General features: G+C 42.6%; 9 protein-coding genes across 9 annotated transcripts; 6 read left to right on the top strand and 3 right to left on the bottom strand.

The window, feature by feature from the left end:
• Nucleotides 1-812: 812 nt before the first annotated feature.
• On the top strand, nucleotides 813-1,733 carry Bfra_002748 (putative ubiquitin conjugating enzyme protein; the record flags this gene model as incomplete). Its single annotated transcript, XM_037333161.1, has 5 exons — nucleotides 813-856; nucleotides 1,025-1,070; nucleotides 1,206-1,235; nucleotides 1,355-1,538; nucleotides 1,594-1,733. 5 exons carry the CDS (start codon nucleotides 813-815, stop codon nucleotides 1,731-1,733), a joined length of 444 nt encoding a protein of 147 aa, XP_037195289.1.
• Nucleotides 1,734-5,756: 4,023 nt separating this feature from the next.
• Nucleotides 5,757-7,613, top strand: Bfra_002749 (putative cytochrome b-245 heavy chain subunit beta protein; the record flags this gene model as incomplete). Its single annotated transcript, XM_037333162.1, has 3 exons — nucleotides 5,757-5,935; nucleotides 5,988-7,519; nucleotides 7,579-7,613. The coding sequence occupies 3 exons, from the start codon at nucleotides 5,757-5,759 to the stop codon at nucleotides 7,611-7,613; spliced, it is 1,746 nt and encodes a 581-aa protein (XP_037195290.1).
• A 3,152-nt stretch (nucleotides 7,614-10,765) lies between these two features.
• Bfra_002750 (uncharacterized protein) lies at nucleotides 10,766-11,515 on the top strand (the record flags this gene model as incomplete). Its single annotated transcript, XM_037333163.1, has 1 exon — nucleotides 10,766-11,515. One exon carries the CDS (start codon nucleotides 10,766-10,768, stop codon nucleotides 11,513-11,515), a length of 750 nt encoding a protein of 249 aa, XP_037195291.1.
• Nucleotides 11,516-12,725: 1,210 nt separating this feature from the next.
• Nucleotides 12,726-13,271, top strand: Bfra_002751 (uncharacterized protein; the record flags this gene model as incomplete). The annotated part of the gene is made up of 1 exon (XM_037333164.1): nucleotides 12,726-13,271. The coding sequence occupies one exon, from the start codon at nucleotides 12,726-12,728 to the stop codon at nucleotides 13,269-13,271; it is 546 nt and encodes a 181-aa protein (XP_037195292.1).
• Nucleotides 13,272-14,684: 1,413 nt separating this feature from the next.
• On the top strand, nucleotides 14,685-15,302 carry Bfra_002752 (uncharacterized protein; the record flags this gene model as incomplete). The annotated part of the gene is made up of 1 exon (XM_037333165.1): nucleotides 14,685-15,302. The coding sequence occupies one exon, from the start codon at nucleotides 14,685-14,687 to the stop codon at nucleotides 15,300-15,302; it is 618 nt and encodes a 205-aa protein (XP_037195293.1).
• Nucleotides 15,303-16,229: 927 nt separating this feature from the next.
• Nucleotides 16,230-19,447, bottom strand: Bfra_002753 (putative small s protein; the record flags this gene model as incomplete). The annotated part of the gene is made up of 5 exons (XM_037333166.1): nucleotides 16,230-16,562; nucleotides 16,603-18,269; nucleotides 18,319-18,884; nucleotides 18,999-19,095; nucleotides 19,135-19,447. 5 exons carry the CDS (start codon nucleotides 19,445-19,447, stop codon nucleotides 16,230-16,232), a joined length of 2,976 nt encoding a protein of 991 aa, XP_037195294.1.
• Nucleotides 19,448-21,107: 1,660 nt separating this feature from the next.
• On the bottom strand, nucleotides 21,108-23,151 carry Bfra_002754 (putative transcription factor cys6 protein; the record flags this gene model as incomplete). The annotated part of the gene is made up of 2 exons (XM_037333167.1): nucleotides 21,108-22,890; nucleotides 22,952-23,151. 2 exons carry the CDS (start codon nucleotides 23,149-23,151, stop codon nucleotides 21,108-21,110), a joined length of 1,983 nt encoding a protein of 660 aa, XP_037195295.1.
• A 167-nt stretch (nucleotides 23,152-23,318) lies between these two features.
• Bfra_002755 (uncharacterized protein) lies at nucleotides 23,319-23,689 on the top strand (the record flags this gene model as incomplete). The annotated part of the gene is made up of 2 exons (XM_037333168.1): nucleotides 23,319-23,420; nucleotides 23,507-23,689. 2 exons carry the CDS (start codon nucleotides 23,319-23,321, stop codon nucleotides 23,687-23,689), a joined length of 285 nt encoding a protein of 94 aa, XP_037195296.1.
• A 475-nt stretch (nucleotides 23,690-24,164) lies between these two features.
• On the bottom strand, nucleotides 24,165-26,613 carry Bfra_002756 (putative heterokaryon incompatibility protein; the record flags this gene model as incomplete). The annotated part of the gene is made up of 2 exons (XM_037333169.1): nucleotides 24,165-26,128; nucleotides 26,196-26,613. 2 exons carry the CDS (start codon nucleotides 26,611-26,613, stop codon nucleotides 24,165-24,167), a joined length of 2,382 nt encoding a protein of 793 aa, XP_037195297.1.
• Nucleotides 26,614-26,705: the final 92 nt, after the last annotated feature.

The raw sequence follows: 26,705 nt of genomic DNA on the forward strand, positions 1-26,705 counted from the left end.
AGCAAAAGAAGAAGAGTGAATAAATGTACAGCTGAGTAATTGTATGGAAGTATATCATAGGTTGGAATGATAATTGAATACTGCGCTTTCATACTGCACTTTCGCCGCTCCTTTGCAGCCCCAAAGCGAACAAGATAGGCCAAGGCACAAGGCAAACCAAAAGCAAAGGCAAAACGACGGCTGGCTGCCCAAGAACATTCATCGTACAGTTATTAGCTAACACAGACACAGACACAGACACAGACTCAGACTCAGACTCAGACTTGCGACTTCTTGATAAATAAGTTAACTTGCCGACTTGATTTTACAACTGAATTTGAGAAAAGATATTCCACCTGTAATAGAACTCTTCCTCCTTTCCCCAAGTGCCTACCTACCTAGTAGTCAAAAGAAAGAATACCTTCGACTCTCTACTCTCTCTCAAGGACAACAAAAAGTCAACGACCATTTGGTATGTACTCCAAGATCTTTCTTGTTATTCCATTTAAAATCTCCAGCACTCTTTACTTCTCCATGTATTTGTCTATACCATCTATACGACTCTCCAAAATACATTGATATAAAGATTTACCGCTTCTCTCTTCTGTACCATCTTGTACCCACAATCTCTATCCCCTTCCGTCATCTTCGGCATAGCCGCTCGCGTGTTTTTTTTTATGGGTGGTCGCTAACAACAAAATCGTGTCTACCAGAAATCCCAGCCCACTTACTCACCAGTCCATTAAACTACTGCAACCTCGAGAAATTCATCAACATACTCGACAACCCTTCACACTACACAACATCCTCCACACAATAATACATACTTCAAAATGGCTTTGAAGAGAATCAACAAGGAACTCACAGACTTGGGCCGGTATGTTATTTCTCTTGTCATTTTTGTCACCGCCACGACGTTTGAAAGATCTTGGTGGGGCTACTTCGTGAGCGGGGTCTGGTGCAGGATTATCCAAAACTTCATGACGGCGATGATATTTCATATGGATGGTATTGGGAATAGTATGCTAATATGATGTTTGAATAGTGATCCTCCCTCATCATGCTCTGCTGGTCCTATAGGAGACGATTTGGTATGTTGTTCCTCCTTCAGGATTTGATGCCCCTTCGAGGCACAGAATACCTTGGAATGCGCTCAAGATAGATATCACATCATGACGAGTAAGATATATCGAAGAATGGATACTAACATTATTTGTTTCATTTAGTTCCACTGGCAAGCTACTATCATGGGTCCTGTAAGTTTGATCTTATCTCCAAGTCTCTTTAATCCGAGGCCCTTCTGCCAACGATCTTTGAAATTTCGAATTTCATGAGTTATCACGATCATCTATCAATTTACTAACATCTCTAATAGTCTGACTCACCATATACCGGAGGTGTCTTCTTCCTCGCCATTCATTTCCCTACCGACTACCCATTCAAGCCTCCCAAGGTCAGCTTCACAACTAGAATCTATCACCCAAACATCAACTCGAACGGAAGCATCTGTTTAGACATTTTGAGAGATCAATGGTCCCCAGCTTTGACTATCTCTAAAGGTAAATTGTCACTTTCAATACTCTTTGATGAATCACAACTAATCATTTGTTTTAGTCCTTTTGTCTATCTGCTCCATGCTCACCGACCCCAACCCCGATGACCCACTTGTTCCAGAGATCGCACACGTTTACAAGACCGACCGATCTAGATATGAGGCCACAGCCAGAGAATGGACCCGAAAATACGCCATCTAAATTACCTACTATAACCTTCAAATTACATATGACAAAGCATGACGGATCGGAATAATGGATGGGTTGATGAATTTCCTCTGTGTTCTCTCTATCTCTTCTATTCTATCCTATTGCGTAAAGGATTTGCTGGCGTCAACGAAACTCGATGAATGGACAACTTTTTGGTCTGGGTTTACTTAGGTACTTTACTCTTTTACACACGGAATACATTACATGGCAGACTTGTAAGCGCTACTGCTGGGGGGAAGATTTTGCGATGGATTGGGGCAGAAATTGTGGGAGAGGCGAGAAAGATTTGTCGTGGATAGATATCGGGAGAATGCAATATGATGGATGAATGGATGGGTGGTGATGGATGATAAATAAGGGATGTGCTTGGGGAATTAGATGATCATGTTGCATGATGAACGGGTTGTCGTCGTCACCGCCTTTTTCTTACTATTCCTCCTATTCTTTGATATTCAGGTCCATAGCATTACTCGGAGCTTTTCTTACTTTGTGGTTTGCTTTTCTTCTTCCTGATTTCGTGACGATACCTTTTGAAAGGGGGTAGTTGTGAGTGAGTGTGAAGATGTGAGTTTTGAGATACAGTATCGGGTGTAAAATGTGATATTGGTGAAATAGTGGGAAATGTGATGGGTATTTAGTGATATCCATCCGTCCTTCCGTAACACAAGATTGGGTATGAAAGGTAATTGTGTGATCCGTCTGTTTATGGCATTTATGGTAAGGATAATACAAACTAGTTTCTTTCATTGTTTCACTTCAGGGGTTATTTATGTGGTTATTTGGCTTGGTTTGTTTGTTTTTGGGCGATGTTCTTGTCATGGGGGCTAAGTTTAGTATGTATGTGTTTTTTGTTTGGTTTGGGTGTGAGGGAGGAGAATTTGTAGCTAGAGTATACGGGGTGGGATCTGGATTTAGGTAGAAAGGAGGATTAGGATTGGGGTGATGAGTGTTGCTGGAGAGTTGCTGGGATGGTGGGGGAGATGGTGATTGAGGAGAATGATTGAGGAGGGAGATGGTGATGATCTTCTCTTCTTCTTCTTCTTCTTGTTCTTCTTGTTGTTTGTGTGTTGAGGCACAGACGGAGAAAGTGAGGTAGAAGTGTGTCTGTGTAAGCGCTTGGGTCGATTCTGGGTTCTGAGTTCTGAGTTCTGAGTTCTGAGATGGTGAGTGGGTCTGATTGACTGACTGTCGTGAGGATGTTTGATGTTTGATGTTTGAGATTTTAGATTTTAGATTTGGGTTTGATGGTGTGGGAATTTGGTAATGTGAGAATGTTTCGGAGGTGGATGGAGGGAAGAGGAAGGAGAGATGGTGTGTTTGGGGTTTGAGGTTTGAGGTTCGTGGGGAGGGAGGGTACGTACCTTGTTTGTTAGGATTCGGGACCGAGGGGGAGGGGTTGGAGAGGTTGTGTTATGGTGGGTGTGAAGATGATGAGGTTTTGTAGGGATTTTGAAGGGGGAGGGAAGGGATGCAGATGTGAGAGAGGGATGGAATGGAGGAGAGGGTAGAGGAAAGAATGTAATTGGAAGATGCATAGGTACTAGGTAGCAAAGATATGTCTTGAAACTCTTGTAACCTCTTCTCTCACGGTGCGAACACTGTACCCCGGTATGTATCTATGAGTCGGCGCTTTCTCTTGTAAAATCTAGAAAGTAGGTACCCGTACTCTTCATGGATATGTAGTCATACATGCACGAAGTCAGTATAAAATTCACACCTAGCTAGCTAGCTTAACCTAAGCCCGGCACTGAATACCGGATACTGCATGTGTCTATGGGGTTCCTTGTTGTTCATCAATATCAAACGGGAATTTTACCGAGTCTTCGCGTTTTGATTCTTGGGGTTTACGGAGGTGTGAGGATGAGTTTGAGATGGTGATGTGGGCTGATTTTGACGTACTATGTATGTACTACGTGTCGGTATGCGTGGAGATATGTGTGGAGCGGAGCGGTTGTAGGAAAAGATTAGTCGAGATGCTTGGAATTGAAGGATTATGTATGGCAAGGTAGGGCTGGAATTATAGTTGGAGTTGTACCTGTTTGTGTTCTTTGTGTTGCGTAGGTAGGGGGATCGACGGGAAGGATGGAAGATGAGGGGGGACGGGGAGTTCTCGGTACGGATTGCTGAGTTGTATTTATCTATCTATCTATCTATCTATAGATCGTGTAGAGGCCTAGTTGAGCGATTCCTGAGAATATTCTAATGGCAGGTGATCATCGAAGATACCTATTAACCGATCTATACAAGGGATTTTTCTTGGAGGTAAGGAATGGCGTAATGGGAATGGATTAATGGGCTGATGAGAGAAGAAATAGTGTAGCAAGGCTTGGGAGATCATACAATTGGTGTTGGGATATCGTACGCTGATATAGGTATTTGTATCTGATTAGTTGGCATCATCATCATGCGCGCCGTTGCCAATGTTGAATACTTTGATATTGAGTTATCCACAGGGCGCAAATAAGCTTTGAGGAGACACGAATGGTACCCCTTCATCATCAGCTACACTCGCCAGCCACACTCCCATATCTAAAATCACGAATTCAATAGGACAAGGCTTACCGCCGCGGATTTTCATTTCTATTAAATCTCTGAGCCTCAGAAGTGCATCAAACATCTTGGATATTTTTGGGGTAGTTGTTGTACGATAATGTCAGATGCGTGTGTATTCTGATTGGCTGCTGATTATGGCTTAGATGATTCTGGTTTCAGTTTTTCGCAATGCATGCTAGGCTCGCACGCTCGCGCAGCGCTCTGGGCAGGTTTCGGGCGGGGATTTCTGGAACGAAGATAGGATACGGAGGCTTGGGGTTACATCTGGGAGGTTTCGAAAACGGGGTTGTGTGTGTGATGGTGAGAGGTGTGGCGAGTGGGATATTGGTAATTTGTAGGTGGTTTGTTCTGGTTAGGATGGATGAGATAGCATATGACTTATCATTCGATTAATTCAACACCAGAACAGCAACATTCTCGTAATCCTTAACGCAATCAGTCAATTGGTCAACCCAAGCAATAACCGATTGAACGCGTGAACGGGTGAACTTCGTATCCTTGATGTATAGGACAATAACTGTTGTTCAGATTCGCGCTTATTAAGGTTATCCGTAACAAATTTAGAACCCCATATCAAACAGACCAACCACGGCCCCTCTCAACCCATGTAACATCAATCCCCAATCCTCCCCTCGACCATTTTCTCTCCCACGTACCTTTCGGCAATCCTGCTCGAAGAATTTTTCATCTCTCACACGTCCAAAAAGCTGATGAGACTAAACCTTAAACCCCCTAGTCAACTATGGCCACCACTATCACTGTTTCGAAGCCCCTCTCTCTGACCACCCATTGCAACTCAGAGACGCTGGTTTCTCGACTCTCGAACCCATGAGACTGAATTTGTTCTATACATTATGCTCAGACACTTCCATACGAATCTAATTGTCAGGCCATCACATCCTGTTCCCCATGCATAAACGTGATGTTCTGAATGTTTTGTGACATTACCTTCCTCCCTCCTTCTCCTTGGCAGAGAGTTTCCTCGTTTCTTCTCCTCTGCTCTGAACACCTCTTCTCTTGGATTTCTCTTGTCTTTTCTTTTTGGGATCTCTGCAAAGTGAAGTCATACAACTTTCGATATTAATTCGCTGATTTTGGGACAGCCATCGGTGCAGGCATTGATTACAGGTACGTTTTGAATTTGGACGCCGAGTGTCTTGTTGATTGTTGTATTACTTCTCTTGCAACCACGTCGCAAGCTAGAATGAAATTCTTTACTGACAATTTTGGGGGGGTTTCCAATAGGCTTTTATCGTTTTTACGTTCATTCAAATAATTTTCTTTCGTTTTTACGACTACCTTCTTTTGGGAACTTCTGTCTATTCAGCAGGTCCTGAATCATATTACCCTTTAATACTACAACGATACCCACGTATAATTTGGACGAGAAAGAAGACGGAGGGATTTTTTTTATTTTAGAACGACCTTCAAAAATCACGATTCCAGGTCGCAAAGTTTAAGATGTCTGAAAAGGCTTATGACAGAATGAGTACGGGGTCGGTGAGGGTTTCGGAGAGATCAAGATGGCCACCATTGACGAGAATGTTAATGTCTGGTGAGATGACGGCGGAAATGCCGAGGGAATTGACGATGAGGGAGAAATTCGACAGATGGATGGTTAACGAGGGATATCGACGATTGTGGGTTATTACTAGAATCACAGGAAGCATCGAGTCACTAACATCATTTCAGTTTCGTCTTCGTCTTCGCTTTACTCCATGTCATGGTTTTCACATTCGGTTTCTTGAATTATCAGCTCAAGGATAGTTTTGGTATTGCACGAAGTACATTTACCGTCACCTATGCGATTGCTAGATCCGCTGCCTTGACGCTGCATTTCGATGTTGCTATGATTTTGTTCCCGGTTTGTCGTACTTTGATCTCTTTGGCACGTCAAACCCCTTTGAACGGCATTGTACAATTCGATAAGAATATCACTTTCCATATGCTCACAGCGTGGTCTATTGTATTCTTCTCTTGGGTACATACTATTGCGCATTGGAACAACTTTGCTCAAATTTCAGCAAAGAATAATCTCGGTATTGGTGGTTTCCTCCTCGCCAACTTTGTCAGTGGACCTGGATGGACTGGATATGTTATGTTGGTTGCTCTTATGGCTATGGCTATTACTTCATACGAAAAATATCGTCGGGCAAACTTCGAACGTTTCTGGTACACTCATCACTTTTTCGTCATCTTCTTTGTATTCTGGTCCGTCCACGGAGCTTTCTGTATGATTCAACCAGATACCGCACCTTACTGTGTTAGTGTTGGTACATCGGCTATTGGTGTCTTCTGGCAATACTGGATGTATGGTGGTTACATTTACCTCGCTGAACGTATTGCACGTGAAATCCGCGGGAAGCATAAGACCTACGTTTCGAAAGTTGTTCAGCATCCTTCCAACGTTTGCGAAATTCAAATCAAGAAAGAGAATACAAAGACAAGAGCTGGTCAATATATCTTTTTCTGTTGTCCCGAGGTCTCGATTTATCAATACCATCCTTTCACTCTCACATCGGCCCCCGAAGAAGATTATATTTCCATTCATATCAGAATGGTGGGAGATTTTACTAGAGCTGTTGGAAAAGCCCTTGGATGTGAATTTGATAAGCCAAAGGATGGAAAGGGAGGATCCCAAGTTGTTGGTGTCAATCAAGGCTCACCAGGATCCGATGGAGCTGATTCGGCTATTCGTCGCATCCTACCCCGTGTCTACGTCGATGGCCCATTCGGTTCCGCCTCTGAGGATGTTTTCAAATTCGAAGTCGCTATGCTCTGTGGTGCCGGTATTGGTGTTACCCCTTTCGCCTCGATTCTCAAATCTATTTGGTACCGCATGAACTATCCTCAAAAGAAGACGCGTCTCGGAAAAGTCTATTTCTTCTGGATTTGTCGTGATTTCGGTTCTTTCGAATGGTTCCGTTCGCTTTTATTGGCAATCGAAGCTCAGGATATGGATAACAGGATTGAGATTCATACGTATTTGACGGCTAAGATTAAGGTGGATGATGCGACGAATATCATGATCAATGATGCAAATGCAGATCGTGATGCGATTACCGGTTTGAGAGCACCAACCAATTTTGGAAGACCTAATTGGGATATGATTTTCAAGAGTGTGAGGAAGATTCATAGTCCTAGTGAAGCGGGTGTGTTCTTCTGTGGTCCAAAGGTGTTGGGTAGTCAGTTGCATATCAAGTGTAATATGTATAGTGAGCCTGGTTAGTACTTTCCATTAATCTCCTTTTCACATTGATACAATGTACTAATACTGGAATAGGATTCAATTTCTGCTGGGGCAAAGAAAATTTCTAATCGTTACGACAACTTCACGTGCCACTGGGTACGATTCAAAGGGCAGCTGCATGCGTTACGAAGCAGCTTGGCTTCATTTATTTGACATCCATCTTATATCCATAGATGCATACATATTCCATTTTTCATTCATTTCTGAAATACCCTCCTTTTTGAACTATATTGTTTCCTTTATGGGTTGTATGTGATGGGTTTGGGTTTTGATTTGCAGTGGAGATGGAGAAAAAGAGAGGGGGAGAGAGAGGGACAAGAGATGTCTATTAGATTAGTTGGTTCATGAGAAACATGGATGGATGGATGGACGATGAGTGCGCAGGGCGCAAGATACCAATCAGTATATGAGAAATATATTATCGTATATTTTGATTATTATTATTATTGTGGTTGTGGTTTTTATGCATAGTACTAGGTATTCGAGATTGCAAAAGATTTATTTGTATTAATAGTTAAAAATTATGATTGCTTTTTTATAGAGATGAAGAATTGGGAATTGGAATTTGAGATTTTGAAATTTGAGATTTGAGATTTCAGATTTTGAGATTTCAGATTTTGAGGAGGGGAATTTGTGGTTTGTTGGTTACGTAGTTATATGTGGTTGATTGTAGATGGTGATCTGAATGTTGGGAAGATTGGGTGTGAATTTCTAGGTTTCTAAAGGTACAATTACGTATCTACATACTTGGCCTGGGTAGTATGTTGAATTCAATGTCTTACTGTATCTAAAGGGACTCGCGGTACTTGTATGGAAAGTATTCAAGCAAGTTCGAAGCTGGATACTCGTATTGCAAGAAGCGAGATGGTAAACTACAAGGGGACGGATGATGAGTTTGGTTTTTGCAGCAGTAGAGATGTACTGAGTATACTTTTTCGCTCTATGAGGAATCATTGAGATCAGATCATTACACGTGATGAGATGAGAAGTTGGATACTTTGTACGAAGTAGTTTGTACTGAGGAAGATGATATAAATGGAGGGTTGATAAGCTACCTATTGAATGGCATGAATGAAGTTTGAACAGGACCCTGTAACCTTGAGCCAATTGAATCTTCTCCCCTTTGTGTAGGTAGATAGGTGAGATTCTACAATTCTACACCAAATGATTCTACAGCCACTTTCCTCTCGATCGCTTCTAGGGTTTTAATTATATATATTGATTCGAAAAAGAAGCTTAAATGATTCTTTGGAAATTGGTTGTCGTTCTGGTCAATATCATTTATCGATCCTGGGATGGGTGGGGTGCCAATGGGAGATATTTTATTTGACTTTTTGTCATTTGAGGGTGTGCAATGCAGAGTTCATGTATTGCGTACATGGTTAGATTTTCGGATTTCTTGCTCTTTTTACTCGTCTGATTTCGTTCAGGTTTCTTTTGAGCATACTTTTTCGGGTATCGTTCTTTCTCGTGAATATCAAGATCAGTTGTTCCGAATCACCGTTTCATATCTCGGGGTGGAGTTTGAAGTCCAAGCACATGGATCTTGGCATCGGTAGAATGCGCAAGTGAAGATGTGCCAGGATGGTCTCGGTGTAAGATTGGATGGGAGCCAATTGGGGAAGCCAAGCGCGAAGCCAAGTCTCCATCGAGGTTTCGAAATCGTAAGTATGGGTGGATGATTTTAAAATGAGATGGGACGGGAGACAATAGTGGCTTGAAGGGGAAACGTCGTCAGGGGGTGATGATCATATATTTGAAGAAGTTGTGGAGAGTTGAAGTACTGTGAGCTTGCATCCGAGTATGGGAGATCATTGGATTATGGAGATGTGTTACTGCATTAGGGGATTGTCGGAGGGATAAATGGAGGTGGTGCCTACTTATGGAAAAAGGTTGGAGCAAGAATGGGTGCATAAAACAAAACAGGGTTATGGAGGACCCAGGAGAACTTGGATATTGGTGGAGATATACAGAACTAAGTACGGAGTACTTACATACCTCAGTCTCACAAAGTCTGCACGTCTCGGCGTACATCCATTCAGATATCGAACGCCGGTCTTGGTATTCTCCCTTCTTGAAAGACTGCCAGGATGGATACTGTACATCGCGAACGAAGACTCCGTAAACACGACGGAACCAGCCCGAGAATGGCGATTAAGCTTAACGGCGTCGTGGCATATTGATTAACTTTTCTACTCTTTTTTTCTATTCTGGATGAGGAAGGAAGATTTTGATTGGTAGGCTTAGCAAGTGGCAAGCCGTACTAAGTGCAGTTGAATGAGACAATGCGTTAGGTGGATATGCGATAATTGAATTTTGAGAGGGTGATTGACGATATATGAAGATGGGTGAATTCCTGTTTCGTTTCAATTTCCCCTTGGGCTGTTCGTCTGATCTTCTTGTCCTATAATTTTGATATTACTGGTTTTGTGGAACATTTTCTTTTTATTCCAAGGAGAGATTATTTTATGAGTGGGAAATTTTAGAAAAAGATTTGGAGAGGGGATTCATTCATTGCAGATATTATTACTGTATCTCTTGACGAGATTAGTCTTCTGGGAATTGGAAAGGGAATTTCTTCCTTGAGATATTCTTTGTATAACTCTTACAACGCAACTTCTTTATCGACTCGACAGGCTCGAGCTCAAGACATTATAGCATAACACTACACGAGGGGAGATTATCTGATAGATATCTCTTTGTCCATTCTTTCGACCATCACTACGACGAACCCACATTCTTTCAACGCCGGTTTCAGTCTCTTTGAAAAGAACATTTCCTTTAGGAGAGGGGGTTAAGAATATATCATCTCAACTAGACCTATCACGAACATCGATATCGCAAGATCACAACACAAAGTCTTTGTGTGAATCTTCGCCCACTGCGAAATAGATTTCTTTGACTCAGCCTGGGAACCAAATCATAAAGTTATTGATACCACCCCGGGGCTTGGAACTTAGTTTGAACTTTGCAACTGATTGGAACTTCATTCTATATCATTTTGGATACTTTACATTTTACCTATTACGTACTGCTGGATCAACATTTTATTTTCGAGCTTACAAGAGATTACTTTCGCATCGCTGGATAGCATATCATTTACCTTTCAGGTTGATCAATCGGACCGATCGACTTTGTACAAATTTACTTCCGGGGAACAATATACATATCCTACCCACTCGTTACATCGGGAACTTCATAAACATCACATCGAGCCGCAATGTATATTCCACGCCTTTCCTCCACTCTCAACGCCCCAACTCTCACCACCCGCGCGGAATCCCCCCCTACTTCCATCGCCAGTGAAGGATTCTGGGAAGTGCAGTTTAATTTCTGGGGAACCATCCTCGCGTTCATCGTCGCCATCGCTATCATCACCGGACTTTTAACATGGTGTTTAGTATGTCGCGGCAAGCGGATACAGAAGAGACTCGCCAAAGCCAAGGAAAAAGAACGTGAAGAGGAAGAGAGAGCCAAGAATGAAATGATGGGAAAGGTTCTAGGAGGCAGCGCAAATGGAGTTGCGAGAAATGGAAGTAGATTGGGTGTGGGAAGAAATGGGACGGTGAGGAAGAGTGAGATTAGCAGACCATTCCCAGCGAGATCAGAGAGTTCGGGGAGTGTGGATTCGATGGATGAGAAGAAGGAATTGGAGATGGAGTATGAGAGGCAGAGTGAGAGGGATAATCACTGGTCTGAGAGGGCGGCATGGAAAGAAGAGACGGTGGGGACGGAGAGTCCGGTTCCGTCGTATCATTCGAGGGAGAGGAATGGGGATGAGGAGAAAAGCGAGTGGAGGACGGAGAGTTTGAGAGGGGGTGATACCATCGGAAGTGGAAATGCAAGTTCCACGAATGTGAATGGAAACGCAAATGCATGGCATAGGATTGAGGTTAATGGAACGGTGTATATGGGGCGAGAGAGAGGTGATTCAGCATATTTGGAAAATAAAGAGATCAAATTTGTGTAGGAATGAGTGGTGTTATTCATTACAGGGCACTTTGAGTCAGATTGGAATTCACTGGATGATTCATACATATACTGACGAGATGTCATGTGCACTGAATTGAGCTACCCCTCACTTCTGATGGAATTTTTGAATTTTTGATGGAGAGTTTGATGGTTGGGTGCGGAAGGAAAGGGAAGGGATAGAATGGGAATGGGAATGGGAACGCAGGAAATGATACCATAGGATACGTTTGGAATTTGATAGCGGAATTTGCATAACTAGCTTGATAGTGCTTAATTTTTGAAGCAAGAGTGATGGTGTGATGCATACATCCTTACTTCTGTCTTTACATCTTTACATACATATATTAATTTCTAATCATATGACATCATATTATATAACATCTTAGAATGAGTTCAGGTGAAGTTCGAAGTACTAAGATGTGAGCCACCGGACGGTGAGAGGAGAATGCTTCGGGAAGAAAATTTCTTTGTATGTGTGTGTGTATATCTTCAAGTTATTCCTGGTATGGAATAAGGTACCCTACGTAGTGGTTAGTCTTTACATCTTTTTCCATACCTAATAAGTATTTATAGACGATAGTCTCGAGGAATCGAAAAAGATGTGCTGGTGAGATCAAATATAGAATACCTAAGTAGATGATGTCCTTATCCTATCCAAAACACATATCATTTTCTTTCACCCCTTACAATCATTTCTAAGAATACCTTTCTTGTCCTTGAGATTTATTTCTCAATATAGCAATCTTTTATATTTCTTCTTGTCTCCCGTCCTCTCACAAAGCCCTCCGCGACATATATAATTTCTCCATTGTCAGCCTACAAAGATCTTCATCACTGCTATCTAAATCACCTCTATCAAAGAGCTCTCATAATGGAAAACATCTTTTCTTTCTCCATTGCACCTAGTACCTTTGCTCCAAAGATATGCACAAAGAGAGTCTTTATTTCTATTGTGTGATTCTCAATCATCGTCTTGACTTATATTATATATACCTTCCTGTCCTCGCGGTTTTATGTCTCCATTCTTGATTTTGTTATACCACTTAACAACACAAATGAAAAGATAAACAGATAAACAAATTAAAATAGAACGTCAATCATTTTACTTATATACACGCTACTATATATATACTTCTCCAGCTCAAAGAAGAAACAAAAGTACAAGAATATAGATACAAAACACACAAAAAATAAAGACCAACAACAACATGGCGCCCGCACCACCCCCACAAACAAGCGTCTCAAGCCTCCTCAACCCATCCATCACGACCCACCTCCCAATCACCGTCGCCAAAGCCATCGAAACCGGCTCCGCCTCCAAAATCCCCTCTATCGAGATCCTCCCTCCGAAATCCACTTCCGCCCCCAAAAGCATCCCCACATCCACCTCCACATTCTCCACCTCCATCATATCCAAAACCAGTTCCACCATATCCGGAACCGCCACTGCATCAGCAACATCTACTGCCGATAAAGGAGTATTCACTCGTCCCTCTGGGAGCCTTACTGCGATTATCACGATGATTATTGTAGCGATTTTTGTGGCGTATTGTGTGATTAGGTGTTGTGTTTGTAAGAGTATGCGGAAGAGGAAGGAGAGGAAGGAGTTGGAGAGGGAGAGGGGGGATTTGGAACGCGAGAGGGTGAGACAGATGAGGGAGAGGGAGGCGATTGAGATGGCGGGGAGGATGAGGGAGAGGAGTAGGAAGGATGGGTGGGAGGATGTGCTTTTGCATGGGAGACATGTTGGTTAGGTGGGAGGGAAAGAAGGATGAACCAGAGTTTAAAATTATATTGGTAGGTAAGGAAGGAGAGGAGGAAAATCAGTAAGTTTAAAGGATAATAAGACAGGATCTCCGATGGAGGAAAAGGAAAGGTAAGATATTGTTATATAGGTAAGTCCCCTCCCCCAGAAGGTAAAGTAATTCACAGGTAAGTCGTACATGGTAGATGGCATCGGAGTCTTGTGAAAAATAGAAAGTAATTGAAATTGAATTATTGATAGACACACGAGATTCTTTCCGAGTTATGTTGATGCGATTTAAATTGTTTGGTGTGAACGCAAGATATTCAAATCTACTGGGAATTTAGAGGAGTCTCAGGGACCTGGAGAAGTCTCCAATACAAAGATTGAACTTATAGGGTCTAGACAAAGGAAACATATAACATGAATGAGATATCATCATTTGATTTCTCTATCATTCGTCTGGAATGACCAACTACCTACTACACCAAGCTCTTTATTTCATCGTTCTGTAAGTTATTGGACGCAGCAATTTGTGAGTCTCCGCATTTGCCAACGCAAAATTGAGCACCATATCAGGTATTCAATTTGAGAAATACTAATGTACCAAAAACTGAGCATTCAGTGCTTCGTCAGTCGACGTGGTACGGAATGAAAAATGATGAGATGTGTCTGAGATTGATTGTGGATATAGATGTAGAAAAAAGTAAGTACAAATTCTTTCGATAAAGTCTGAATATCTGAAATAATTAACGCCATCGTAATAATCCAATGTCTGACAAGCTCAGCCTATACAAAAGGAGTCAATACCACTACTTGAAGCTTGAATCTTATGTTTGGTTCGGTATCCATGGGCGACCGATGGCCTTATGTACCTACCTAAGTAGGTAATAAGCATAAATTTTGGCACCACCATATTAGGCACAATCTGACCTGTATACCACCATACTGACATCTAAAGGTAATGGATCCGAAAGCATTGCAAAACTAACTGGAATTGTAAGTGATTACGACCATAATACACGAGGAGCACTGTGAATCGTCGATTATATATGAGGTAGTCGTCTAATTTCACGGATACGAAGGAACTTCCAATTGCCTTACAGTATTTGCTCCATAAGTGCCATTTCTGCCTTGCAGTAAGCAGGGCATTTGCCAGAAAATTATGATGTTTACGATAGTCCAATATCATTTATTGGTGAATTCGGTGACTACGCCGTAAAAAAAAAAGTTCCTGTAGGCAGCTGTGCCGCAATTTCGACCAATACGGAATATCTTCAAGGCAGCAATGCGACCCACACCACGATGAATATCCAAAATCATGAGTTTAAAAAGAAAGGCTGCGCACGCTGGTGTGCAATATGAGTAGCAATAGCTTCGAGAAACAGACAGGCAGAACGACAACTGTTCAATCGAAGACACCATGGTCAAACAAGCAGAACCTCAAAGTAGCCCCATGCCTAGCATGCCTACAGGTGCCTCCAGCCAAATCCTGAAATCGACCGGCTTTCGAAAGTTTTCTGCTGTGGCTATGATTGTTCTTCTTTACACCACTGCAACTCCGTTCAGCCCAATAGCATGGCTCACCTCCTCAATCGAAGGCTCGTTATTCCTCGATCGAATTCTCGCCGGTGCACTCCTCTTTGCAGCCATGTTTTTTCAATGGCAAGTTGCTGTACAAGCTTATCCCATTGCCATAATTCTTCCGACTGGTAATCGTACAACGATCTCAAACGGAAATATCGTACAATCAACTGGGGATGTGATCTGGATATACGAGCCTTCGAAATATTGGGAATATGTGTTGATTGAAGGCTTAGGGTTGATAGCGGTTGAATGGGCAGGAGTAGAACTTATCAGGAGGGGTGTGGTCAGTGTGGTTATCGCGGCATTGTGGATAGTAGGTTGGAGTGTTACGCCAGAGCGAATGAAGAGACAGGGGTGGGAATATTTGAAGAAATTTTGGTTTTGGATTGCGTTGGATGAGATTATGAGGGTGGGACGGGGTGGTGGTGGTGGTATGAGGAGAAAGAGATGGTAAATTATGAATGCTGGATGATTTGGCGTTTGTTGATCGAGAATAATGTAAATTATGAAGAGCTTGAATCATCTGAATGGATGGACTAGAAGATACAGATGGAACATAAGAGCCGAAGGAATTCAATAAGGAATGTTCACATTTGAACCAACTTTGGTTCGCAGAGTCAAAATGTGTAGGAATACGATGAACGTGAAATGTTGAATACCTTTTTAGTGCTAAAGATGTACTTTGTATCATCAGTTTTTGCATTCCATAGACGAAGACGAATCCGATCACGACCAACCCCGCCAGACACTTTCAACCACATGACATCCATAATTTCAATCCAACAATTCTGAGAAACCTGATTCTCCTGATACTTTATTACTCTGCAATTATCTCAAGAAGCTAGACACAAGTCTTCCTTAGCTACATTGCGAACAGAGAAGCGTGTTTTTTTTAGAGTGTGTCACGTGAAACAATATTCTCGCAGCATGCTCGAGCAATGTTAGGCTGCATCACTGGATCATCAACATCTTGATTGAGGCAAGATGTTTCAAGATGAATTGATTTTTTTTATACAGGTGGACTTAAACTTTTACTGTATTGACGCGCCAACAAAATAACCTCGATTGTTACGCCGCAGAATAGCAACAAAAACCTGAGCTTTTACAACATTAAAACATAAAATCTTCAACATATCAAACCAATACCCCTTTGTCCACGAGTAGAAGTACCTCAAGTTTTGGATCGAAGTTCAAGAAAGATGCTTTGTAACATCTCCATGGAACTGAGAAGTACAACACTCTGTTGTAGTGATCATTCCTCATTTTCCACAATATACTTAGTACATATTCATCCAATCCCTTCGAAATGCATCAGGCCGACCCATCAAAATTACTCTTTCTTTGGAGTCTTTCAGTAATCAGAATCATCCCTCAAGGCAATCTAGTCACGCTTTCCTTTGCCTTTCTTCCTGTTTCTCTGCTTTTGTTTCCGTCCTTTATTGCCGCCAGATGAGCCAGGTGTTTGATTTCGACTCTGCTTCTCAATGGCTAGTTCCTCTGCCTTCTTTTCCGCAACTAGGCTCAGTAGCTTCGCTCCAAGGTCTGAAGAATCTATTTCGAATGTATCCTTAATGATCCGTTCCAAGGAATGTCGTACTTCCCATGGCTTGTTATGGTTTTCGCAGATATGGCTTGCGCTGTCATCGCTCCGATTCCTCGAACCGAAGCCAAAAAAAAACACCCTTGCGTTCCAGCGGGTGTTTGCAGTGTTGTTCTAATTCTTCATAACGAGTGGGGTATTGATTGGGAAACACTTTATGCCATGCCATCTTTTCTTCAATACAACACACTTCAACGTCGGCTCCGCGCTGGAGCATGATTTCTATTGCCCGAAAGATATAATTAAAAGACCTATGATACACAATAGCATAGTATTCAGTATGAAGAGCGTGAAGAAATATTTTCCACAAACTGTGACCGTGATACATCTCATTAAAATTGGCGTTGTTTTCCAACAGAAACACCAGTAATCTCAATCTGGGGTAGCTTGATTCAGATCTACGATAAGCAAAGCAGAATACCATCAGAGGAGGATCATATTTCAGTCGCATCAGAGAAGGATCTGATATTATCTTCATCTCAACATAAGGAGATACATTATCATTAACACATACCGAAAATAAGTTCATCATAATCCATAAATCCGCCCTGTCACCCTTGGAGACATCTTGACCAGGACATCTTTCATCATAGGTGTTACAATTAACATTAGTACGAAATATAGGAGTAGATTTATACTCAGACTCGTACCAATGTTGCAACTGATCAGTAGTTTGTGGATAGAAGTTCGAATACCGCTGAGCGACTCTATCAAACTCCTCAACCAATTCGAGAATATGGTCTTTGGCTCTGCTGGAGGCAATATAGTGAAGCCCCTTTTTAAAGTGTCTCCAATGTTTTCTCAGTCTTGACCTCCTCATGGCTGGAAGCCCACCTATATTCGTACGCGCCTTGACTGAGTTTAAATGCAAAATTGAAAAAGTAAACCATGGTTCAAATTCCAGGTCTGATGTATGAGTAAGGAGTGCTTCCCACCTCTTTGGCATTTGGATGTATTCCCGAGCGGTTCTATGAATGTAATTCACTTCGCCTGTGCTCTCGGTCAATTCTAAAAGTCCTCCGCATCGGGTGCGTAACACATTTGCCAACTCCCCCCTGTAATCCTCGGGCGACATTTGGTGAGAGAAGAAAGGCGTTTCATCTTCAAATATAGCTTGATTGAAAGACTTCAAGCCCAATTTGTAGGCAGCGTAGAATTCTATAGTGCCGGATCCTGACACATTCGCACGCATGAGTCTTTCCAATTGAAATATTCTCGATGTTTCTCCCATATATATACGATCAATAGATGATAATATGCGGTCAAAGAGGTCATCTATCTCCTTTGGGGTTTTGCATAGGCGAACTCTGAGCGTCGAAATATCGTCCCTTTGTTGGAGGCCATCAAGTAAAGAATTCACGACCAGCCTAACCCATAAGAATACCCCATCCCCGTCATCCACGACTTCGGTTATCAGCGCCAACGCATCCGACGGACTATTGTTCATCAGAAGTCGCATTTGTGAGTTATTCTCCAATTTATTTCGAACGTAGTTTGTTATGTCAGACTCCGTTAGGTCATGGAGCTTTAGTTGTGGCATGCTTCTGAATATATCCAAAAATCCAGTCTCAGGCCGGCTGGATAAGCAAAATTTCGCGTGCAATGATTCGGATAGCTCGTAAAAGTACTCTGCAATATCCCAATAATCTCCTTCATATTCATCCAAACCATCGATGAAGAAGCAAAATGATAATATTCCCGACGTTTTCTCGATTAATGTACGGAATGACTTTTTTAGTACAGGTAATGACCAGTCTATTGCCTTAATAGGGACATTATGCAGGGTATTCTCGAATGCAGTCTTCCATTCCTTGGGAAATACTTCGGGTATGAGAGTGCAAATGTTTCTCAAGAATCTCGTAAAGTAGACTTCGAAGTAAGCCAGATTGCGATCTTTGCACCTCGTCACCACTGTTCCAGAAGAAAAAGGATGGTGTCTCCAGGGGAGTATTATGTGCCCATGTTTCTGCGTAGCCACGAGATCGAGGATCTCCAACTATGAATTTCATCAAGGTTGACTTTCCAGATCCAGGCTTGCCATAAATCCAATAGATGCAATTCTCGGTTTTCAACCATTCGCTGAAATTGCTCCAAGGTTTGTGTTCGATTTTGGGATCGCAAAATATCCACTCAAAAGTTTGCTGATGTGCTTCGGCAATCGTCTCATGCCGAAGATTCATCGATGAAAATTTGAGACTTCCAAGAATACTTAATTCCGCCTGGCGCCGATGCCTCGATGCTTGTTGATCGACAAGCACACTGCGAGTGTGCGAATGCTCTTTCTCCTGCGACAACCTCAAATGATCGAAGTTTTGCTCAAAATTAGTTAAGCTACTCTGGTGATTGTATAGGAGGTCTTGCATTATTGCTTGCAATGCTTTATCGAGCGTTTGGAAATTGTTTTCCTGTTCGAGCTTGACTTGAATCATTCGATATCTAAATGGCCCTGTTAGTACCGAATAAGTTTGATTAGACTGTATGAATGAAGGGGCCGGTAAAGAGTACGCGAGTCACTTCTAATCTCACTAGCTCAGAAGATCATGGGCTTACCTCAAGTCAACAAGAACATGTGTCTCGAGATTGCTACGCAAATCACCCAAACGACTTTTCAACCCTTGTATCTTTTCCTCATTCAAAATAGCCCTGACTGCTTGTTAGAAGCTTGCTAGCCTGGGATGCTTAACACTTAGATTGAGCTTTAGGGAGCCAAGAAGACCGCTAAGTTCCTCGGACAAGTCGATGCATTTAGTGCAGATACTTTTGAGGGCTCGATCAGCATCCGCTGGTGAAGGTGAAGGTGCGTTTTGAATTCCTGAATGAAGAGAGCTCCTTAACGGCTCAACCAAGTCTTGCAAGCGATTTGTCGCCTCCCCAAGTTCAACATTGGCCCCAAGCTCTCCAGACTTATAAATCTCTCTTCCTTTAAAAGCTAGTCCCGTGCCGTAATCAATGAACTGTATCACAGCTGCCGCGACTCCCAAGGCTGTGACTGGGTCCATATTTCTCCACAAAGAATATTCAAAAATGACGTTCAATTTCGGAGAAAATAGTATCAAGGATTTTACACCACTTTAAATGATATATACGGTACAGTTGATGAGTCGGCGCAACGACCATTGATGAGGCTGCTATTTCAACATTATATATTCAACAGAAAAAAAGCCTAGATACATGTCAGCTTCTGACACACTTCAACTTCCTAGTGTCTTGCGCACTCCCTACATATTGGATGACCAGAGCCTATCAATTTCCTCAATCAGCCAATTATTCAACGAGCTGCTAATATTGTCTCGGTGGTTTGATAGATGCCAAATCCTCCAAAAATGCTTTGCATTTTGTATCACCAATCCATTTTCATTACTGGTAGGACGAACAACTAGTTCTTCAAACTGTGGTGACAGCTGTAAAGATCAGGAATTGAAATTTGTTGTGTTCTTGGAGTTTTTTTTGATACAATATTTTCAAAATCCGTAATTGACTGCAATCCGGACTGGCTGAGCACAAAGCGTCTCTTAAAATGGGCCTTTGACATGGTAGACATCCCCATGTTGAAAATAGAGGCTAATTGCCTCGAATGAAAGAGACAAATATCGAAATTCTGAGACTTGAATAGAGGGATGCAAATGAGACGTCGCGATCTGAAAACCGCGAGCAATACGAGTAAAAGCCGTGCGTTTGCACCAAGAGAGGAGGAACCACGTCACCACGTGACTCATATCGACAATTTCTTCTACACACCTTTTAAGATCAGGAAGATGTTGTAACTCTCATACGATTCATAAGCCGACCTGGGAGAAAGTGGTGTTTGTTTCATCTGAATGAGAACTAGGGAGCCGATGAGAGAAAGCTCTCTTACAAATTACTCCTCCAACGCGGATGCAAACGGCGAGCGAAGTATTGCAAGCCAAGAATTATCGTAAAGAAAGGAGAACATCATCTTGCAACAATTGACGTTATATTCATCCTCTCGGGTTATTCGATTGATCGTTGAAGTTTTGGGAGTGCGAGTGAGCACTAGCAGCTCTATTTATCTTGCGCCACGTTCAACCGTCGCAGAAACCCAATGCTTAAGTTATCTTATAAATCTCAAAGTATCGTGTTCTCGAAACTTTATACTCTTTTGATATCCTACAAGTCGTGAATACGCTTCACAAATCATACTCAAGGTAACTAGGCACGTTTTCCATTGCTATTCTCCATCTCAACATCCAATTCCATAACCCTTCTTTCTCGTCGCGCAACAATCTTCGGAGATCCACCAGAAAAAAGCTGGCATGACAAAAATCCACACTTCTTGTGTTTTTGATACCATTTTGATGCTTTCTGGAATGAAGGGATGACTGATCGAATAACTCTGATGATGCATAGCTTATCATTCTTTTTGATTACGCATTATGTACATAGTCAACCAACTGAAACACCCGTTAGAGAACATATAACCCTAAGATCCCTGGGGCAACTTCTTCCATGACGTAGGATTCATGCTAATCATATCTATTGCATCTCTCTCAGGCAGCACAACAGAGCGTGCGCTTCTGGATGTACCCAGACAAGATACTTAAATATTTTTATTATTCTGTCGTATAGCTGCTCTGCTTATACATATTAGTCCTACAGTGTGTCGCTTTTGAAATACATTGATATCATCCATATTCACTCTCAAGGGGATGCTCTAACGGGCAGTTCCTCGACCCAGCCCTCCGCATCCCCCAATTCCACACAACTTCCCGTCCTTCCTTGCCCTTGTTCACTCCTAGGACTACCACTCGTTCCCCGTCCCATATCACTCTTAGGACTACCGCTCATTCCCCGTCCCAAATCACTCCTCGAACTTCCACTACTGGACCTCCTCTCCCAGTTCACCGATCCAATCAATCTGAAAATTTGATTTTTATCCTTCGCCGCATTCCGCATGTGGCCATCTCCAATCCTTTCCGAGCCATCTCCCCATACCGAACCTTCTTTCTTCTCTGATGCACATTCATCCCATTCTGCAAACGTTTCGCTATCCCACACTCCCTCCCTCATCGGTTCCCCATCACTATCTCTATACGATCTCAAAAGTTCTATTGCCCGACTCCGGATCGTGGGGTCATGGCACCATTTTGCGGCAATGTGTAGAGGCATTATGACACCTTGTTCGAATTTAAAATTCCCAAGTTGTCGTTGGTCTTTTGTCTCGGTAAGAATCTCCTCAGTAATAGCCAATATACTTTGATACTCCGGAATGATTGCGTCGTGATCTGGTGGCGGACCGCCTGGCGCAATTTTCATAATTATATCCATCGCGATGCTCTGCGCTCTTAATAGATTGGCTCCGGCAATCTGATCAGTCTCAAGCGGTGGGATATCAGAACAGAACAAATCGAAGGCTGATGTCCATCTGATAAGTGATTGTGTGATTCCGTATTTAAGGGCCTTTATGTCCACTAATTCAGGCAGGCTATTTTCCTCTTTAAAGCCATTCGTTACTATGATTGCAGTGGAAGGATCAGTGTTTCTGGCGGCAGCGGCACATTCAGCTGCTAGGTATCCAAAATGTATCGATCGTCTCTCGATTAGCTCTAGATATAAGCGGGCTTCCTGTAAGTCTGGAAAAATGCTGGGCATGTCTTGTATTGTTCCGATTGATTCGTATATTGTCTCCTTGTGCTCTTCACTCGTTCCAGGGTCTCCAAATGTTGCAACTTGTTTGTCAAGCCTAAGGAAGGCTTGAACTAATTCGTCCTCGATCATCCTAGAGTCCGGAGAACAGAGACCTGCTTTGTAATTTTTACCTCTATAATTTCTTAGCCACTGGCGCAGTATTTTAACACCACTTCTAGCATGTTCAAGAGCAGTAAAGTCATTTCCTAACAACCATTCAAAACAGCAAACTAAAAGGCAACCGATCAAGGCCTTCCTTGGACCTTCACTGGTTTCTAGTTTAGACAATCCAACACTCATTGAACGAAGGGCAAGCCCATATCTCTTGACAGCAAAAACTCGCATTTGCACTGCTTCATCCGCGTATCCCCTCGATTGGACATCTTTGGATTCAGCAAATGAACCAATTGCGACTAGCATCTCCCGAAGATAGGATTCATCGTGTGCAGCTTGCATAATGATGCGATCCCATAACGACGAAGGAAAGACGCGACTTCGACTCCAAGTCACGGATATGCTTGTCTTAGTCAAATATGTTCGAAAATATCGTTCTTCAGATTCATCTCGGAAGGGCAGTCTCATCGACGGCGAGGAATGTGACGATAGTTGTTGTGAGTGAGATGACTGAGGCGATGACGATATTGGCGATACCTCATCAGTGCGAGGGAGAAGCGGTTTAGGGTCGGGTTTACGTCGATTTATAGAGATACGAACGCCATATCCTTCACATGCCACGCCAAACACCTGACATCGATTGCATTCGGGTTTTCGCTCGTCACATTTGATTCGCCTTCGTCTTTAAATGCAGATGTATTAGTGTCATCGAGCCTCACAGTGTCGACGAAGCATCGACTTACTTGCAAGTTACGCATCCGGACCGAACCTTGGGGAGGTTAGGCCGCTTCTTGGCTTGTCTTCCGGAAGTACCATTAAGCTGGGCCGAGGGGTTCATCTGAGCTTTATTGTTGTACGGAGTAATAATTGTGTTGCCATCAATTGGGCTTCCATCTGAGGCTTGAAATTGGACGATGTACCCGATGGGAGTATTAGGCGCCATTGCATACAATGATTTTTCTGGGAATTGCTTGACTTGTAGTAAGTATCCAATTGTCTCTAGGAATCGTCTCCAGATCTACTCGAGTAGTCTGATGATATTCAGCCTTAGACCAGACGATGGGGTGTCTTGAATTAAGCACGGCCCCCTGATTATGGATCGACTAGCCAATGGGATCAATGATAGATATTAGAGACGGAACTGAATCCGAGAATTCTGCTGGAGCCGCCAGTCTGGTAATGTCTACAACGGGAAAGGTAACATATCCACGGGTGTATCGATGCTGGTGCTCGATTAAGCTATTCAAATCGTGTATGGGATAAAGATGAGATGTAAGCTGACATCTAACGGGCTTAAGACGGGGCTCCGAAAGAATAAAAAAGCTAGTATCCTGAGAGAGAGGCGTAACCACTTCTTGGCCCTAGAAATCTCGTCTAATAGAGGATACCACGGATACCAAGGCATTTCAATCAATTTCATTTATTTTACAGGGGCGTTTCATAGACAAGGCTCAAAAAAATCACTGTATTTGACTTTTTGACATCCAAGGCCCTGGATGATGGAACCATGATAGGAACTCAGTTCCGTGGGTCTTAATTGTCTCTTTATCCGGCTGGGGCTGTATCGATTCGGGGGGCGATGGACGAAATGAGCTGCACACTAAACAAACCTTATAATCAATGTTCTACTCGATAATCAAATGCTTTCAATGTTCAAATCTGAACCTGAATTTGATAATCAATTATTGTTAGTCTTCTAAGTCGGTTTGGATAGGTATGCTAATATATTATATATTCCATTTCAATTTAATAGATACTCAATCATGTGTTTGTAAAATCCTTTTGGAGGGCAGTTTATATTATTCATATTTCTACATGGAGAGGTTTCCATGATATTACTGGACCCTTGTGCCGTGGTATCGCCACACTTAATTAATATCCTAGCAAACTGTTCGAGTAAACCATAAAGCGTTTAGCCTTAAACGATCTGCAAAGATGCTCTGGAAAGATGGTCCTTTACACTAAACGGATCGTGCTTCGGTTTGGGAATTCTTTCGGTCTCTCTTGCCATACCTTTGCGATAAGTTTTTCCATTGGAGAAACAGGCTGTACTGTCCAAGAATACTCACCCCTTTTTTCTGCCTTTTTCGCCTCGGAAAGTGTCATGATCGGTTTGCCTTCAGGATATCCTTTAGATCTTTGAATCATGATTGCACCGACCCTCCGATATTCATTGTCAACAGTTCCAGTTGATTCGACGAGAAGAAATGCTAAACTGCCGTCTAAATTGAAACCACTGTTATCTTCAGAAACGCCTTCGATGTGCACAAGGAGAAAGGCGCCAAATTTTTGGTTTGGATGTGGTATATGTTGCTGTTCGAATTCAAAACTTGCATGATCAGCGTCATTTATCCATTCATGAATGTACTCTTGAAGTGCAGGCCATGATCCGGAATAGATCTTCTCCATGCCATCATTACCGAGCCTTTCTTGAAATTTTGGGAGCGGCTCAGGGGGGTCAGAAAATCTCCAGTAATAATCTTCTAGGTTGTGGATTGGAAATAGGACCCCTTTCATGATCAACGCGCTGTCTGGCTCAAGGGGGCCAAATATATCCGTCCCTGAATGATGAAGTTGAAGATCGACTAAGGCTGCTATTTGATGTACGGCAGCATCCGCGAATGGATATGGTTCTAATTGTGCGCTTCCGGCATTGATGCTTGCCCAGGACCAGGAAGGAGCCAAATAAGATTCACGCTTCTTCCAATCAATATGTGTAAAGAACTGGGTGTCAATTTCAGACCCCGATACTTTTTTAGTCTTTCTGAATGCTCTCCTGTTCCAGAGTAGACTGGGAATTAGGTAAGATTTCCACATCCCGGAAATGTAAGTATCTTTGGTTATCATCGAGAACTCCCGAGCAATACCGGATAGAGCTGGTAATACATCCGTCATATATGTCAGATTCCTGATTGAGAACTGTTGCACCATTTCAGACCATCTTAAATACGGATCCATGCCCCAATTTTCCTGCATATTAATCCCTGTGGCCGCAAGCTTTTTAGAAGGATAGCCTAATTTGGCTCTACGATTATCAAGTTCCGAAAAAAGAGCATAAGTCTGTAAAGACAAACTTTGTATGGCGCGACTCATTCTATTGGTTTGTTTCTTCCGCAGTTTGTGTAAAAGATCTTTACTGTCGTAATTTTGATCCAGAAGACCGATGTGACCACTCTCATCCTCCGTATGATAGGCACATTCCCATATCATCTGATCTCTGCCATATGATAATGCTCGTGGTGACAATAGCCCTTCCTGGAACGTCCAGCCACGAGTGAACCAAGAACTAGACTTAGCAGCCTGACGAGATATGTGAGATACTAAGCGAAGTGAGACGCTGGTATTGGTGTCCCAAGGCAATTCACATCGTGCAACGGCCTGTACATTTTCTGGGCGAGGAAAATGTATTCCAGCGCTAGTCGAAGTGGAATTCGCTGCGACAATTGTGATTGTCGCGCCTGCGTAGACATCTCTCATCCGGCCGGCTTCAGCCTTCCAATCATCGGTGCTATCTTGACGGATGCAAAGAGCATCAATCCACACATATTTCAAACCGAGTTCCCTTGTTGTCAAAACTGCATCTCGTAGGGTAGCCGGAAAATCATTCACCGGAATACCGCTTTTGAGACTTTGATATGTTGACTGTTCCAATTTCAGGTAACCATTGCCACCCCATAAATAACTAAGGGCTGCCCATTCAACGTCACCACGATCGGGGTTTTCATCCAAAAATGGATTAGTGTCTGTAGAACCTACATCAATGAGGCGTGTAGGACATCGAGTTTTGATGGGTCCGCAGTCCTTATGATCTCTTGAGCAAACTCTCAACCATTGTTTGGCCAGTTTGTAGCACTCTGGAGAATTTGATTGTGCGAATATCGGCCTTCCAATAAAAGGACTCTCCTGATGTACGGTACTATCTGATATTAATATTTCAGTAAATTTGAAATCATGGGAAAGAAGGCTATAAAATGAGATCAGGCCTACCTGGAATTGCAAACACTTCAAGATTGCATAGATCCCGTGGAGAACTATTTGCAGGTCGTTGGGACACCAAAACGTAAGGACTCTCACGTTTTGCGACACTAGAACTTCCTGTTCCAATGAAAATCTGACCCTGACCAGTCTCATCAAGCCACTTGTCTACAACTATTTCTTGCTCCTTCTTTGATCGAGTCGTCCATATCAAAACACAAAATTCACATCCAGTTTCCGAAGAAGATTTTAGAGCGGCGGTGCTTATATGGTGCTTGTAAAATTCCGGTAGACCAGGCCGTACCTGCAGATCAACACTCTGATATCCACTTATTGCTCCCTTGGCTGATGTCGCATTTTGAGCGGCGGAATCAAGGAAGAGCTTTCGAAGATCGAACTTTTGACATGTCTCACAAAGATTCGATGACATGATGATAAGAATAATGATAATTGTTCTTCCAGAAAATCATACAGGCGCAAAAAAATTGTTCATCCAAATCAACTTATAGCAGCTGCTGACAG

This window comes from Botrytis fragariae (genome assembly GCF_013461495.1).
Source record: "Botrytis fragariae strain BVB16 chromosome Unknown tig00000012, whole genome shotgun sequence".
NCBI lineage: Eukaryota > Fungi > Ascomycota > Leotiomycetes > Helotiales > Sclerotiniaceae > Botrytis > Botrytis fragariae.